Genomic DNA, 1,224 nt, shown 5'->3' with positions numbered 1-1,224 from the left:
TTTTTTTTTTTTGGAGGGGGGCCTGTGGTTTGTTTTTTTTTCCCCCCATGGTTACTCCCATTCACCCCAGCAGAATTTTAGAAAAAGACAATTAATACAAAGATTTTGTAGTTAATTCTGGTGTAAAAAATGAACCCTGTGACCCATCGGCGCAGCTTTTTAAAGCAAGAAATGACGAATGGCAGCAATTTTTCCTCCCCAAGCGGAGCTGGAGAAGTCGGGTTTGAAATGCGGTGATTTAAGTATTTCTTCCCAGCACCCCCCTGCCCCGGATGATTTTGATCGGGGTTTTTTTTGGGGGGGGAGGGGAAGGAGAGAAAAAAAAGCGCTAAAATAAAGAAAACGCTGGTTGTTATCGCAGTGAGAAACTTTGATTCTTCTTTTAAAATGCGGCTTGGGAAATTCTCTGTAGTTACAGCAGGAACTGGGATTTATATACACGTTATACGGCTAAAGTGAGTGCTAATGGAATTAAAAAGAAAAAAAAAAAACAGAACCAAAAAAAAAAAACCCCAAAAGAAATCAAGTTACCAACACTGCGCACTGCTAATTCGGTGCACGGAGCAGAGTCAAGGTTTGGTTGTGGGTTTTTTCTGTTTTGTTTTGTTTTTTTTTTGTGTTAATACTACTGGCAGAAAGGGGAAGCCGTGGGATCAAAACCCTTAAAGACATCTTTAAGGGAAGCGGCATCTTGCTGCTCACTGTCCTGCGCCGGGCTGTTCCCTGCAAACGGGCTTCCCGATCCGGATTTGGCGCTTTGTTTGACCATACCGTAAACGGAAGGGACCGGGAGGTTGTGTACCCCGGGCTGGGGAGCCGTTTCTTGGGCAGGGGGGACGGTGGCAGCGGCAGCGGCGGCTTTAGGACGAGGCCGGTTATAGCTGTTGTACCTGTCCGTGGCGGATTCGGCGCTCGCTTTCTCCGATTCGGGTTGATCCAACGCCGATCGTCGGACGAAAAGGGGTTCCTTGGTTTTGCCGGTGGTTTTGCCGGAATCCGAGGATTTAGAGGATGAGTTACCTTCGTTAGGAGACTCGGAAGCTTTGCTGCCCGAGCTCGGAGTCCGGGGATCGTACAAGCTGATGGCGCTCAGCACGCTGCTCTGCCCTTTCCCAGCCCGCCGGCGGTCAGCAGCCGAGGGTCGTAGGGAGCGATGGCCGGGGCAGCGTCGCTGGCGGACGGCAGCTCTGCGGTTTTAGGGGCTCTAGGAACCCCCATTTCTGC

General features: G+C 50.2%; 1 protein-coding gene across 1 annotated transcript in view; it reads right to left on the bottom strand.

Moving 5' to 3' along the window:
- Nucleotides 1-625: 625 nt before the first annotated feature.
- The window catches only part of ZC3H4 (zinc finger CCCH-type containing 4), a gene marked incomplete at its 5' end in the record, with an annotated part of 7,678 nt that continues 7,079 nt past the window's right edge, over nucleotides 626-1,224 (bottom strand). The window contains 2 exon segments of the mRNA XM_009704436.1: nucleotides 626-1,110; nucleotides 1,113-1,224. The exon segment at nucleotides 1,113-1,224 is cut by the window's right edge and continues 845 nt beyond it. Coding sequence (XP_009702738.1) covers nucleotides 626-1,110; nucleotides 1,113-1,224 — 597 coding nt within the window.

This window comes from Cariama cristata, unplaced genomic scaffold (assembly GCF_000690535.1).
Source record: "Cariama cristata isolate BGI_N322 unplaced genomic scaffold, ASM69053v1 scaffold21687, whole genome shotgun sequence".
Lineage (NCBI taxonomy): Eukaryota > Metazoa > Chordata > Aves > Cariamiformes > Cariamidae > Cariama > Cariama cristata.
This window is presented reverse-complemented; position numbering and strand designations above follow the sequence as displayed.